Genomic DNA, 13,005 nt, shown 5'->3' with positions numbered 1-13,005 from the left:
TATTTGCTGCATTGTATTCAGATAAAAGAGACCGGTAAAGAAGATTTAAAATCTGCTGATCAGTAGGTTTCCTGCAGCATTTATGTTTTACTCACTGCTCTCATTATTACCATCAGCTTACGAGGCCATGCCCAGGTGCCTGGTTATGCTTATAGGCTGGGAATGCCCTTGGGGTTGGAGCATTCCTCTGAGACTAAGGCAACTGCCAAAACTTTTTCCATATTACAAGGAAATTTGGCCTTTGAAGATAATCATCCCTGAACTATGGAAAATAGGAGGAAGGATTAGATACAAAGGAAGACGTGAATTTATTCCTCCTACTCGGCTCTGCATATGCTCCTATGCTGTCTGAGAATTTAAACATAGCTTTTTAATCACTTATTAAAAATAAATTAGTATGTGTGAGCTCAAATATTTGATAGTATATAAACCACCCTGCTTTACATAAGATATGCATGTGTCTTTATAAGTACACATTAAGTTTTTTATGAGTGGGGGTGAATAAGTATGAAAACAGAAGTAAATCCATTCAGATCTAGGTGTGAGACTACATTTATGTAGTGGAATAATAATTCACTTCTTGAGGAGATGAAAATAAATAGATGGTGTCCCAGCTTACTTGTATCTTTTAGTGATGTATTTTGGTCAATTAAATTAGAAGAAAAGCCAATGAGAGTTGCTACAAAGAACAAAAGGGAGCCCTTTTGGATCAGAAAGTTCTCCCAGAAAACAATAATGTAATCAGCATCAGCAGGTTTGATTGTTTTGTATACTGAGTGCGAGGAAAAGTGACAAAGAAAACCAGGAATATTTAGGCTGTGATGAGTGCAGTCAATACTGCTAAAGAACATGAATCTTTTGAATATTAGGTCAGCTACTGTTACTTGCAATTCCATTTGAAGCAGTGAGAGGGCTGCACAAGTTGCATATAGCTCTAAAGCGGTGTGATGTCATAAACAAATATTTTTAATGTAGTCCAATTAATGCTATTAGGAAGGGGAGAAATCAGAGAGAGAGCTCTTTTGTGATCCTAAATTCTAACAGTGATCCTGGTCAGAGAAAACACCATAGCAAAGAGTCTCTCTACATCTAAGTCTTGCAAAACACTCTAATTAGTGTTGTGATAACCTCAGAACTAATGGGACATGCTATGGCAGGCATCACCAAAAGTTTTCTAGCAGTAAGAATCAAGAGTTGAAGGCTCCAAAAAGTTCACTGAAGGTGCCTTTCCATGTGCTTGTAAACCTGGAATTAAACTGGGCAGGGCAGCTTCTGAACCCATCTGGCTTTGAAAGATGGTAAGAACTGGAAGGACAGAACTTTGGTTCTTGCTATGGAGAAACACTTCACATAATTCAGGACTGACATTTAGGGCCCTGGAGAGTAACGAGTATAGGTAGAGACAGATATTCAAATATTTATATATAGTAGTTGTACATTCAGGTCTGTGTTTCAGATGCTGGATCACTTTCTGAGCTGGTACATCACCAAGGTCAGTGAAAATGTTCTCCTAGAAGAACATTATGTCCATCACCACCTTATTTGAAGCAGACACCCACAATTTAGGAAAATACCCATAATGTCACCAAAGACTATTAAAAAATCTTCCTGAAAATTGATTCAGTATTAATTGGTGGTACAAAGAGGTGTTATACAAGCTCACCCTTTTAAATTAGAAGATCAGAATAAACATGCATTAAATTATTGAAGACAAAATGCTGTTTGTAGAAGGATGACTTGGATGTGCACTTTTCAAAGTTTTGAACCTCTCAATTTTTTCCCAGCAAGTCTTTCTGTCCTTAAAAAAAATAGGAAGCAAAAAACCCCCCCAAAACCTCCAAAGCCCGAATCAACAGATATGTCAATCTTTAGCATTTAGCCTTTTGCTTTTAGAATTTGTCCTTTACAGGCTGTTTCAACATAATCTAAACAGCTATGCCTATGAAGACAAGTCGAAGAGAATACGGCTTCAGAAGTCCTGTAGTATCTGCGGTCTAGAAGGAGCTGTTTTATTAATATATGGTGAATGGTTCTTCACAGGAGCATTTGCTTTGAATAGAATGGGGCGTGCTCTCTAAGTACTGTCAGTATCAGAAACTAAGCCTTGCTTTATCCTTCCTTTCTGCGATGCAGCAAAGACGCCTTACAAATGCTGAGCAAAGCGACCTTACAGATGACAGTTTATAGTTTTTCCTGTCAATCAAGTGCATCTGTGTTGCCCTGCAATAGCACTGAATCATTCATGGAGCACTCTGTTACTTTACGTTTGTGGCAGTGGGTTAACCCGCTGGGACGGCATAAAACGATGAGGCGGTGCGGAAAACGCGCACCCGGATTCTCGCAGCGTTTTTTTCGCAGCTGCTTGATGACAACAGCTTGAGCGGCTTTCGCCGCCCTCCGCGGGAGCGCTCGCTTCGCGGATCGGGGCGGAGCGGCCTCTCCTGCCCCGCCCCGCCGCCCCCCGGCTCCCTCCCGCTCCCTCCCGCTCCCTGCTTCCCTGCTTCCCTCCCTCCCTCCCTCCGGCGCTGGCGGAGCAGCAGGCGGGCGGGATGGCGGTGCGGGTGCTGCTGCTGGCGCTGTGCGCGGTGCTCGCTGCCGGCCGGGCCGCGGCAGAGCCGGTGGCGGGGGCCGCCAGCCGGCGGCGGCGGCTCAGCTCCGAGGAGGGCATCTCCTTCGAGTACCACCGCTACGCCGAGCTGCGGGAGGCGCTGGTGGCCGTGTGGCTGCAGTGCCCCGCCATCAGCAGGATCTACACGGTGGGGCGCAGCGCCGAGGGCCGGGAGCTGCTGGTCATCGAGATCTCGGACCGGCCCGGCGAGCACGAGCCCGGTAAGGGGGGACGCTGCCCGCGGCCCGCGCTGCCCGCACCTGTGCGCAGGTAACGGCGGCGGGCGCTGTCCCCGGAGCGCTCGCTGCGGCACCGGCAGCGGCACCGGCACCGGCACCGGCAGCGGCACCGGCACCGGCACCGGCAGCGGCACCGGCAGCGGCAGCGGCACCGGCAGCGGCACCGGCAGCGGCTGGCAGCGATCGCCCGCGGCCGGCGCCGAGCGGCTTTGTGCCGCTGCCGGTGGGTTTAGCGCCCGTTGCAGCAAGAACCGCCTGGATTCCCCGTGAAATGTCCGGAGCGGGTTGTGCCGGCAGGGCGGGCGCTGGCCGCCCTTCCCCGCACGAACCGCAGCGCTCGGGGCGCGGCGCTCGGCAGGAGCGCGCCCGTGGGAGCGGCGTGTCACGGCCGGGCTGTCCCCGGGGATGTGTCAGCCACCGCTGTGGGAGCCCGGGTGCCTCGGGATACGCGGCTGCGTGTACTCAGGAGTTTGGGACAGCTTCATCAAAGGGAATGTGGTTGATGCCGGGCACTTGTATTACACCTACGATAGTGTCTGTTTCATTGTTTCCGCTTTTAGAAGCGATAGTGTCGCTGATGGCTGTGTGTGAAAGGGCTTATCCTTTATGAGAAAGCTGCTCCGTACCTTCGGCCCGGCCATCCGCCTCCTGCAGTCATGTCCTGACGTTTCCCGCACCGGGTTACAGCACAGGTCTGGAAGTCCGTGACTTTAGGTGGAGGTGTACGGCTTCTGTGGCTCTCCGGGGATTTGGCCAATACAATTAATGCTTAATATTCTGCTTTATGACCTGAATATAACCTTGCTTTGTATCCTCAAGAGACTTAATGTTGGGGCTAGAGGTAGAACTTGGAGGTTATAGGATACTGGACGTAAGGCGGATGTAAGAGGAAGGCAGGGTAGGAAAGCATTTTCTTGGAATGAAAAATGTAGGGAATGCAGTGAAATTTGAAAAATTTCTTTGTGGTGCGTTGCCATCTTGATAAGAGGGGGTGAGGATCCCGAAGCTAAGGATGACTCTATTGCTGCTGTGTGATTTGCACACCAGAATGATAACAGTTATTACTGGGATTTTGCATTGCTGCCAGGGAATAGTCGCTGTCTCTCGTTTATGTGGCTGTTGTGTCAAGCCAGCTGAAAGGGACAAAACGAGCAGCATGCTGTGCAGTCTGAGATGGGGCTATGCCTCTTCCTGGAGACACACTGCTCTCGGTGTCAGTGGTGTGAGAAAGGGTTTGTCACTGAGCCCAAGCTAAAGGGAATCCAGCAGTATATGAATAACAAACCGCAAAAAAGAAAAATTCCTATGGATTGCATCCACATGCAAGCTATAGACGGTGTCAAACATTTCCTGGAACGTGCTGGGTCCCTTACTAATGGAGCCCTATAGAGAAAAATGCCACATGTTGCAATGTCCAAATCACGTGTCAGGGAATGTGATGAGTCCTGGTAATCTTTAGTGGTGGATGCTGAAAATGCTGGTTTTTGAAGGGGATTAACCAGGGTTTGAAACAGAGCAAATTCATTGTTTTATTTCAATCCTCACCTTCATTCTGTGAGGTTCTGAACATTTCTCAAAAAGTGGAGAGCTACGCCTCTCTGCAGTGGTGCATGGGAGAAACTGGGGATCTTTTTTGGGAAGGGCAGCAGGACAGACCTCATGCATAGTTACCCTTGCACTCCTAAGAAAGAGTTGTAAAAGCATTGATACCACCCCTGCTTCCTTATTACAGAGCCTAAGCACCTATATATTTTGCCAATAGTTGCATTAGAGGTGTTTTCTTCTTAAAAACGTGCCCTTTCTTCTACTGCGTAGTAAAAGGTAGCACTGTCCATTTTCCTATGCAAGCTTTTTTAAGCTGTGCAGTAAAAGAAGTGGAGCCTTGTACCAGCCGTGGCAGGAAATGTGAGACTGATTCTGTTCATACCTGGAGGGGGAACCCTGCTCACTGTGAGCATCCATGCTTGATTCCCAGGGCAACAACCAGAATGAGGATATTTTGTTTGGTAAAGATTGCAGGATCAGAAACTGATATATCATCATATATTATTATTAAAAAACTATAGAATCAAGGACACATGTATATACATACATATAGTTACTTTTTCCCAGACAGCCAAAAAGTTGTAAGTTCTGAACATTATGTCTTCCTGCAAGATATCCTAAGTGTCACAGGATTTATTTTTAAATACAGGGAGGTATGAACAAAATATATGCTGTGGTTCACAGATTTCTAGTCTATAGAGAGCTCAAGCTTCTAGAAGGCTTGAGTACACAGGGATGATACCTGAATCAGGTAGTGAACAGCTGTGAAACAAAAGAAATGTTTGTGTTCACTTAGTGAGCAAGTTGATAACAAAATAGATCAGGAAAGTGTCAGCAGAGCATCAGTAAAGACTCTTTGTACTGGGTAAAGAGGCTTTCTACTGAGTAAATCCAATACTGCATGTACATGCAACCACTGCATAATCACACATATTGCATGCCTGTGTAGCCTTGTGTGAATGCATTTGATCATATTAAGGCACACAAATCAACTGCAATTTTTGAGTATCAGCTATTTTTGGAAATTTTGTAATATATATGCAATGTTTGAAAAAAATTGCTTGAGAGAAATAGAGAAGCCTCAGAAATATGCTTTAGACCTCCAAAGCAACCGAAAAAAATCCTCAGTGAATGAAAAAACTGGAACAAATCATAAAGGCCTCATTTTTTCCTGGGGTAAATAGTCATCAGGAGGATTTTCTTAAAGTCCTGATACTGCAATGGAAGTCAGAATGACTTTACATTTTACATTTATGAGCCAGTCTGGTTTCTCGCATAATCATACCAAGTGTCTTTTCGCAAATCTTGGAAACCCAAATTAGTCACTTGGGTGCTGTGAGCTGAGCCTGCACTGAGCTCTTCCTTGGGACATGATAAATGCCAGAAGTGTGAGATTGCCTGAGGTTTCTGATGCTACATTAAATGCTTAGAGAATGTGCTGCCTTTCTACAAACTTGAGCATCACACCACCTTCAACTGCACTTCATGCCGAACAGCGTTCGGGCTAACATTTGTAGGTTTGTGCATTTTGCGGTGTTTTTTCTTGTTTTTTGTGGGTTTTTTTTAGATGTTTCTTTGGGTGTTTATTGTGGCAACAATTTCTTTAGGCTGGTACTGCACTTACATGGGAGATCAGAGCCTGAAATCACTGATGGAAAAGAAGCCCTTGAATAAGGAAAAGCAGAACCTGGAGATGAAGGCATTTGAACTTTATCAAATTTTATACCAAGGCAGAAAACATCACTTTGAATTGCTGAGGACAAGGCAGTGAAGGTGGAGGAAGCTTTGAATGAGACTGTGCCAGTGGTTACGTGTAGAAGGTGTTGCATGCATGTAGACTGGAAGCAATCAAAATGTTTTGGAGTAGCTTTGATTGCAAGAGAAAACACAGTTTTGTCCCTGTGCTCACCAAAACTTGGCAAAGTTGACAGAAGACGGTGGACGGCAAGGTCAGGTAAAATAAGGAGAAAGAAGTAGTGGAAAGTTGATGGTCTTCCAGGGGAAAACAGGACATCTGATGGTAAAGCACAGATTTATTCTTTTTTTTAATGGGACAAACTAAGCAATACTTTGCCTTAGTTAACATGCAGGAGAAACTGACTACTCCTGAGAGAGGAAATATGCTCTTGCTGTGGATGTCTGGTGTTCTGTTGAACAGAATGTTAATGATTTTATTGTTCATCATTTTCCCCAAAACATCTTTAAAAATATGTCAAATAGAAGGAAACGGTTAATTTGTAGTTGAGTGAGACAACTGCTTCTCTAGAAAATTACATAGTTTGCAGTTTCAAACAACAAAGTGATGTGAAGTTGTGAGGCAGGAGCACACTGTTTGTGAATTGAGCAGTGCAGCTGTCACATTTGCAGGGCCCTGTGGGTGTGACTTCAGTCAATTTTATGAGCTGCAGCTCAGCTACAATAATCCTTGGACCCATCACTTTATCAAAAGCTCCACTTGGCAGGGTGAGGAAATGAGTTGGGTAGGTCACTGCTGGCACTGAGCCTAAATAAGCTTCTTGGCTTCCCAAATTGCAGCTCCTGTACTAGCCCCTCCGAAGCCCCCAGATGTGAGACTCTCAGTTTCTCGCACCCCAGTCATGCAGTGCTAGAACCATTTCCTGCAAAAAAATAGAGGGTGACTAAGAGAGAAGTGAAAATCACAGCTCTACATTGATGAATGGAGAAACCCAAGAACTCTGTGCTAATACAAACAGGTTTTTATGCTGTCAGTGAAGTGCTCCCGTATTCAGCTGTGGCAGCAGCCATGCGAGCTGGTACTTTCAGTGGTAAGAAGTTGCAATAGGTAAAGCTGATGAATTTATAGGGAGAAGAATTGTTTCCCATAATGTCATCACTGTTGAACAAAACCTATTAAAAAATACCTCTTGATTTATTGTAATCTAAATGACTCCACAGCCATTTAAGAGAACCACGAGCAAGTGCTGCTCTTTTGCAAAAGAAGAAGAACAAGAAGCAAACATGTAGGAGGCTGCTGCGGTGCCAGCCCAGCATGGGCAGCAATCAGCTGTGCTGCTGTAGGTGGCAGCCTGAGTGGGGAGACCACTGGGTGTCACCTGTGGGTCTTATGGGCTGCCCTGCTCCAGGTGAGTGGGCGCAGTGCTGGGGTTGGTGGCAGGGTGCTGTGTCACTGGTGATGCCAGAAAGCACACAGCTCGTCTCTTGGTTATGGTGATGTCATCAGATACAGCTGTTCTAACCTCATTGTCTACAGTGAATTGCACTTGATTTTCGGATTTTTTTCCTTGCGCTTCAAATCTGCACATAAAAATCTTACGAGCTCTTTGATTGGACCTGTTGATCTTTCCCATATTTGCAAATCATTAATAAAAATTGCATACGGCAAGAGCTTGTTTTAATTAAATCTAGATATTAGAGAGCAAGCCTGATATGCGTGCTCGAGGTTTAAGCAAACCCTGTTTTTTATCAAGGGCCACTTATGCAGTGTTCCCTTTTTGAGGGGAGATGTTGAAGGGTAGGGGGCTGGTTGCTGGTAAATGTGTGTGCACTTTGTTCATCCTCATCCGGGTGCACCACATAAAGGTAGGGGCCGTAAATAGGTCGGTGTCAGCACAAGACTCTGTATCAGGAATACAGGAGATGCTGTGCTGACCGTGGTGTGCTTTCACCCTTTCTGTCAGCTGTGGTTTAGCTGCTTTCCTGGCTTAGGTTTGCAATCCTCTTTACAGCTGAGCCGCTGTCTGAGCACCTGCAGCACTAGAGGAGAGGGAAGAGGGCAGCTGCTGGTGTCTCTGTAGGCATGGATAGAAAATGCAGAGTAAAACATGGTTGAACTTACTCCTCATTTAGCCTTCTGCATTTGGAATTTTTCTTTCCTTTGTGCCTCAGGGAACAGATTTTCTTTCAGAGCTTGTGAGGATGTTCTGGCTTTCTCATCAAACACTGTCAGGGATTTGCTACTGACTGGCCTGCTGGGAGTGCAGATCTGGGGCGGGCTGTACCCCCTGCATTCTGCAGAAGGCCGAGAAGCTGTAATTACCTTTCCAGAAAAATCCCTTATGGGATTTTGTGCTGGTTAGGGTATCCCCCTGGAGTCACCCAGGCAGGATTTGGCCTGGGGTAGTTTCTGGCAGGACTATTTTAATGCTGCCCGCATTCAGAGCGGGATGTTCAGTGTGCTTCACAGACTGTGTAGGATGTGCAGGTCTCGGAAGGGCTGTAGAGCAGCATGAAGATGGCTGCATGTATGCACTGCGTGAATTTTTCAGACTTTCAAATTTCTCTTCCTTAATTTTATCTTTCTTAGATATTTCCTTAATAGCTCTGATTTCATCCTATCTCAGTTCTCACGCTCAGCTAAAAACAGAGGTGTAGAATACGAAGTGAAAACCGTCTCGGAGAGCTGGCACAAATCAAGGAGAGGCAGACCCCTTTGCAGATGACATTCGCAGCTGGTTGTTAATGCCATTCACGTTGCCATTGAAGTCAATGGAAATTCCCAGCCAGTGTGGCTCGGCAGCTGTGCTAGGCAGTCTGCAGTGCCCTCGCCAGATACAATGCTCTCACTCCAAATCTCTTCACTGACTGACGTATTTAAAGACTTCCCTTTTGTTAGAACATTTAAAGAAGGGTTAGTAGAGGCTGTGTGCTACCTGCAGAAACACACTGGCTCCCAGCTACTGCATCCCAGCAGTTTATCTTTTATTTACTGGGATAACACAGTTGGTAAGCAAGCTGGGGTAAAAAGGTGGTCTGTAATCATTAAGAATAAACATGACTCTACGGAAGGCAGTTGTTTTGCTTTTCAGGCTTAAAATGAGTCTGAGTATGCAGAATATTCAGGGTTTGTTGATCCGACCCTGACCGCTTTTGACAATCCCACTCCTTTTGAAAAGTTGATTACTTTAATTTCCTTCAAAGAGAAGAGTTGTCATCACCTCCCACACCTTTGGAATGCCTTAAGAGTTCCCAAAGAAAACAGAAGGGGGGCCTGTTTTGTTGTTGTCTTGGCTTAAAGTGATGTTTTATTAGGGTCACAATAATTCAAACTCCAGAGATTTTTTGGGAAGTCTATAAAGCATAGGTATTTCCCAAGATTTTGTGGCATGTATTGTTAAAGACAGTAAGTTGTAGTTGTGTGATTTATCAAAAGTGACCTCATTATTAAAATGTTTAAATTTTTTTTTTTTCAGGAGAAACTTTATTACTCTGTAATTTAGTAATCAATATCTCAAGCCTTTAAATTACATGGAGGGTGAAAAGCACAAGAGAAGTCTTCTGATTTCAGAATAAACACAATTTTTTGGTTGTACCAGTGGAGTTGCTGCTAGACTCAGCTGATAATTTAGTATTAAAACATGTTTGGAGTTAGTTCTGTGTTCATTACATCTAATTTCTCTTTTCAAAGATGGGTTGTGATTTAGAAGCCTACATACTGGTCATGCATATTCATGCTGTAATCTCCCTTTTCCTGGTCAGCAGGAACACCTCTTGGCTAGGCTGCAGTGCCCTCTGAAAGTGCCTGTTTTCTCCATGGACTGCAAGAGGAACTAACATTGGGTAGGCTTCTGATTTAGGAAAGTGTGCAAGAGCTTATGATTATGATCTGGCGAATCCCAGCCTTCATGTATCATCATCTAATGTACCTCGTTGTGCTTTATATGTTGTCTTTGCAAAACATACAGTTTATGAACCCTGTCTGAGCTATTTTCAGCAGATTAATTTATTTTGTTAAGTCCTCGTACCTATTTTAATTCAAGTTCCTCCTAAGGAAAAAAAAAACCAAAACCAAAACATTATGTCACATCTTTTTTTTGGTCTACATTTTCTTTTTAAACAAAAGCATGTATTACCGTAGAGCCTTGCTGTTTTGTTTTTCTGTTTTGTTTTTTTTCCCTCCAGTTGAATTGGGAATTAACCTGCAAAGACTAGTAACTCAATTCTGTCAAAATTTTGTGGAATCAAAAAAAAGTGAAAACTACTGTATGTGCTTTAAAGCTTCTGGATAAGGTAATTGAAATGACTGCTAGGGTTACAAGGAGCAGAGTAAAGGGTGTAAACTTCATTTTGGAGTAAGGTGCACATCAAAAGCCAGCATTCAATGAATTCAGTGGGGAAGGGATGTTACATATGAAGGTTACATATGAAGGTTATTTTCTAGTATGCTGAGGCTAAACAAAGAAGATATCAAGGGTCAATGTAGTAAAAAGACTGGAAAAAAAATTCCTAACAGTAAAACTGACAGATAGGCAGGTTTGATCTGCTGTGGGGCAGGAAATGGAGCTCTTTTTTTTTGCCATACATCAGCCTGTATCATCTCAAGATAAGGGTGAAAGCTGGTGGTGTGCTGGGAGAGGGCTAGGAGCTCTGCAGAACAACAGAGCTGAAACTGAGCTAGTCCCAGCTTCACGTGCTGGGGTTTTGGATTTTGGAACAAAAGTTCTGCCATACTGTGGAGAAACAGCTGTATGTGTCGAGGGGCAGTAGCTGCCCCTGGCAATGAAGTTGTTGCCTCCCGCTGCTTTCAGGGGCACTGCTGGGGAAACTGAGGTTTTGGTCCATGGTGCCCTCCCCTATGAAAGAGAGGTTTCCTGCAGAGTGCCAGTGCTCTGCTAGCTGAATTGGCATTGGTCACATCTTCCTGTCACAGCAGCAGGTATTTGTCAAAGGGCTATGAGGTTTGGGCCAGTATGAAGCCATATGTTAGAGGTGTGTCTGTGTACCTACAATGGCCAGGTGAGAGAGAATCTTGAATCATAAACCTGTGGCTGGCAGTTCAAAGGCAGTAAACATTTGTTTTTAATTGATTTCCAAAGCGAGACATTTATAACTGCATAAGTTAGTAGCTGCTTCCTGGTAGTTGTTCATATTGAATTATGAGCAAAACCTCACATCCTTGTTTGCTTGCAAATCAAGCCCCATGGAGACAGCTATTTGCACAGAGCTGCACATGGCTGTGGAGTGTGAGCTGCCTGATTTATGATCAAAGATACTGTTCTGACTGCAGAGCCTGCCCAAAGCAAGAACAACCTGAATGCCATTTTGAGTACTTTTGCTTAGGTATGAATATGCCTTAAAGCCAAATGAAAAGTCCTTTGGTCAGGGGAGACATCCAACTGGCCAATGTTTATTGAACTCTTCTCTTGGCAAAGACACCCTTGCTAGTCTAATGATCTGGTAGAAAGGATGGCCCAGACATTTGTCATATTAGTTCTCCAAACAAAAGAGAAATCATATAGTACTTTGCACATTTCAAAGGTTAAAACTTTCTGCAGAGTTGTGGTTCCCATACCACCACATTAGAAATATCTGGATAATATGTGTGTGAATTACCACATGCTTGTCTCCTGACATTTCTGGCTGCAAAATATTCATTTGACTTTTATTTTTGGGTCCCTCAAATTCAGCATCAGTGTCCTTCAGTTACACATTGTTGTCCTTCAGTGTTGTGAGTGGTGCATTCCTTGCACGCTGATCGTTCAAAATGAACCTTTTATTCCTGTGCTAAACCGAGTATTTTGTGGTTTTGGCAGCATTTTGGCTTATTGCATAAAACACAGTTCTAGAACTATGAGCAAAATTGGGGTGAGTCTAAGACATAAATAGACACTTTTACACTCCTGAAAAATGGTACTTCTAAGGAAGCCTTGTGACTATGGTAAGCTGACTCTCCATGTCAGAGAGTTCATGACTCTGAAGTCAGAGCTTCACCTGGTAAGACTACCCCATGCTTAAATTTTTCCTCCCACCCAGTTGCTGAGCATACACAAATCAAACTGAAGTGAGCGGGAGCTATTCATCTGAATTTCAGCAGGAGGCTTATAAATCCTGATAATGCTAAATTTTTAAGCCAACTTGCATGTGTACCCTAAAAAAAAAAAAAGCTAAATGTGACTCTGATTTTGTAATAGCCTGCACTTAATGAATGACTGGTCCATGTTTATGCTGTTCTGGATGAAATGTCTTCCATCTCTTTGGTTACATCAGTACATAGAGGGATGGAGAGGAAAGAGAGCTGTGGGGTTGGAAGCTGGGTTTTCACATGCTTAAATTTTAAACATTAAGCACACACACATGCTTAATATTTAAATAAATGAGAAGTTGTTTCATAGAGTGGAAAAGCTGTTTTGTGGTAAAGGATGGCTGTCTGCTTTCCTGGCTCTGCTGGGAATTTTTTGGTTTTGGGTGAGAACACCCTCTTCCTGTGACTCAGGTTCTCCTCTCCATGCCCATGTTCTCAGCTCCTATGCTAGGTTTAGGTGTGGCTGTGCCAGGTACCTTCTGTACTGGTACTTGAGAGATAGCATGAGGTTCAGCATTTGATCTGCCTTTAAGCAGCAGTTCCTACCTGCTTCCTGTCAGATTTTTCCTAGTTGCAGTAGCCCCAGTATTTGTGTTGACGTAGCTATGCTAATGGACATATGGTGAGGGGCTGTCAGGAGTTTCTCTCCCTATTTGCCTGCAGCAGATACACAGTTTTTTGTTTTGTTTAAAAATCTGCCTTCACAGCAGATAAACATAAAGAAGGAACCAATTCCTTTTCTTCCGATGCTGATAAGGAGAGTCACAACAGAGGCATCAATATTTGTGAGGTTTCCACGTGTTGCAGTTAAGGGAACAAATCCATAGTCAAAA

The 13,005-nt window shown here is 44.1% G+C and overlaps 1 protein-coding gene across 1 annotated transcript in view; it reads left to right on the top strand.

Annotated features, from left to right (window-relative positions):
* Positions 1-2,340: 2,340 nt before the first annotated feature.
* Positions 2,341-13,005, top strand: part of CPE (carboxypeptidase E) — a 55,649-nt gene continuing 44,984 nt past the window's right edge. The window contains exon 1 of the mRNA XM_086891110.1: positions 2,341-2,829. Coding sequence (XP_086747236.1) covers positions 2,550-2,829 — 280 coding nt within the window. The 5' untranslated portion in view covers positions 2,341-2,549. The remainder of the gene's footprint in view (positions 2,830-13,005) is intronic.

This window comes from Cyanistes caeruleus, chromosome 5, assembly GCF_971803275.1.
Source record: "Cyanistes caeruleus chromosome 5, bCyaCae1.hap1.1, whole genome shotgun sequence".
NCBI classification, from domain to species: domain Eukaryota; kingdom Metazoa; phylum Chordata; class Aves; order Passeriformes; family Paridae; genus Cyanistes; species Cyanistes caeruleus.
This window is presented reverse-complemented; position numbering and strand designations above follow the sequence as displayed.